Source organism: Salpingoeca rosetta, assembly GCF_000188695.1.
Source record: "Salpingoeca rosetta unplaced genomic scaffold supercont1.38, whole genome shotgun sequence".
Classification (NCBI taxonomy): domain Eukaryota; class Choanoflagellata; order Craspedida; family Salpingoecidae; genus Salpingoeca; species Salpingoeca rosetta.
This window is the reverse complement of record NW_004754896.1, coordinates 336,529-339,131: the sequence shown is the minus strand read 5'-3', so window position 1 is coordinate 339,131 and position 2,603 is coordinate 336,529. Positions and strand designations below refer to the sequence as shown.

General features: G+C 65.3%; 1 protein-coding gene across 1 annotated transcript; it reads right to left on the bottom strand.

Moving 5' to 3' along the window:
- Positions 1-65: 65 nt before the first annotated feature.
- Positions 66-2,482, bottom strand: PTSG_13069 (uncharacterized protein; the record flags this gene model as incomplete). The annotated part of the gene is made up of 3 exons (XM_004988064.1): positions 66-2,000; positions 2,076-2,452; positions 2,476-2,482. The coding sequence occupies 3 exons, from the start codon at positions 2,480-2,482 to the stop codon at positions 66-68; spliced, it is 2,319 nt and encodes a 772-aa protein (XP_004988121.1).
- Positions 2,483-2,603: the final 121 nt, after the last annotated feature.

The window sequence follows — 2,603 nt, the reverse complement described above, 5'->3', positions numbered from 1 at the left end:
CCGTGGACCTGGGAGTAGCCCTTGGCAACCCAGCGCGCCTGTACTTGATCACCTTGCCCTGGTCGTCACGCTCCTCCGAAGATGACCATGCTGCGGAGCAGCTTGTGGCCCTTGGGAAGGTCAGCGCGAGGCACGACGTCGTAAACGTCATTGGCCTGCATTGCCGCAAACTCATCCAGGATGGCTTGGCGCCACTCCTCCGAGTCTGGCGAGGCAAGCGCCTCCTTGACGGTGGCTGGCTCAGCTGACGTGAAAACACTGCCAGCAGCGATGTCTGGTAGATGACCACCCACTGCTGATGTCTTCTCCCCCGTACCAGCAGCGCTGGTGGCAACGTGACACGTGGTGGTTGAGCCACCAGAGGTGTCCTTGTCGCCGAGGGTCGCGGACAACAGCAGCTGGTCCCAGACGGAACCGCCAAGGGCGCGTGGCTGGAGCTGCGGCTCCCCCGCACGTGGTGCAGTGGGAGCGCCAGTGGCACTGTCCTCGGTTGAACGCTGAGCGGTCTTGTTGGCATGCGAAGCAGAGGCACCGCTGTCGTCCTGCTCTTGCTGCTGCTGAGAGGAGGCGGCGTGCTTGTTCTTGATGGCGCCGAAGCGAGCGTGGATGGTGTGGACAACGCGTCGCGTGTCCGGCATCCAGACGACGTGGGCCTGGTCCTCCTCGGCGAAGCCGACGTAGACGCCGACGCGTGAGCGTGGGTCAAGCTTGTGCCGCGTGCTGCTCTTCTCCACATGCACGTAGGCCGGCGAGCCGAAGACGCGCAGCAGGCTGACGTCGAAGGGGTGCCCAGTCAGGGCCTCGAACGGTGACTTGTCCTCGAGGCTCCTGCGTGGCGCGATGTTGTGCAGCAGCGTGGCGTGTTGCACGGCGAAGCCCCAGAACGGCTTGTCCAGGTCCGCAGCAAACAGCATCGTGCGCGCCGTCTCGAAGAGGGTGCGGAAAGTGCGCTCCGCGGATCCGTTCTTGGCCTGCGAGTGCGGTGGCGAGAAGCGCTGCTTGATGTCGAAGGCCAGGCACAGGTCGGTGAAGTCCTGGCTCTTGAAGACGGCGTCGCTGTCCGTCTGCAGCGTGGCGCCTCGGAGCGCGTTGACGACGTGGCGGTCCTTGCGCAGCTGCTCCAGGGCCGCACCGACGTCGTTCTTGTGCCGGATGAGGAACGTCCAGGCAAAGCGCGTGCAGTCGTCGATGAAGGTCAGCGCGTAGCGTGCACCTCGCAGCGACGTCTCCTCCAGCGGACCGGCGATGTCGGCGTAGAGCAGCTGGCATGGCCCAGCGCTGCGTGGAGCAGACTGCTTCGGGATGGAGGCGCGCGTGCTCTTGCCAAGCGCACATGGCCCACAGGTGACGATGTGCTTGGAAGAGGCCTGGGCGATCTGCTGCCGGATGGCGTCGACGGCTGCGCTGCTGCGATGGCCTAGCACGTCGTGTGCAGAGGCGCCCTCGTCAGCATCCTCGGCTTCCTCGTCGCTGCTGTGCACGAGCTCCCCTGCAAGCGCCGTGGCTTGTTGGGAGGTCGTGGTGCTGGCGTAGAGGAAGAGGTGGCCGGTGTCCTTGGACGGCAGCAGAGGCACACTCCATGTGGCAAACTGGATGCGGCTGTCGTCCGCAGCAATGACGACGGAAGCACCACGACGCGCGCGAGTCACCAGGTTCAGCGCCAGTAGGTTGTACTTGATGTCGGGGACATGCAGCAGCTTGCTGCACACGCGGTCGCTCGTCAGCGTCGGTGCACGAGACTCAAACTCGCTCTCACCATCGCACGTGGTCAGCGCCCGGCACTCCCGGTCTGTCGTCGCCGTCGGCGCCTTCACCTCATACCCAGCATCCACATCGCACGTGCTCACCTTCCGGCACACAGCATCAGCGCTGCTCGTGCACGCCGTGTGCAGATACTCTCCGCTCGCACACGACCGGCACCGCTTGCACGTCGTGTCTGCCTCGCTCGTGCACGGCGACTGCACAAAGTACCCGCTCCCGCACCGCGTGCATTCCGTGCACTAGGCATCAGCAAGCGGCGTGCACGCCGTCGACACAAACGTCCCGCTTGGGCACTCAGTGCACGCCTTGCACACAGCATTCGCGCTCTCGCTGCACCCAGACATAAGATACTCAGACGACGTGCATTCCCGGCAGCTCGAGCACTTGCGGTCGCTCGAGTCCGTCGCGGCAACAGACTCGTACTCCGTGTCCGCACACACCTTCAGGTCCGCACACACCCTGTTCGTCGTCGCCGTGCACGTCGCCGTCTCATACTGCGTCCCGCTGTCGCACCGGTCGCACTCAGCGCAGTCCCGGTCCGTTGTCGCCGTCGGCTTCGACACCACAAACTGCGTCGAGTCGCACTGCGTCACACTCGCGCACTTGCGATCCGTCGTCGCCGTCGGCGCGCGCGTCTCGTACTCGCCGCTCCCGCACGTCGTCAGCCCCGTGCACTCCCGGTCGCTGTTCACTGTCGGCGCGCGCGTCTCATACTGCTCATCACTGCACGCCGTCAGCGCTCGGCACTGCGTGTCCGTGCTCACAGTCGCCCGCACGGTACACGTACTCGTCCTCCTCGCACGTCGACACAGGCTGGCACGGCGTCTGCCCAGTTGTCGCCC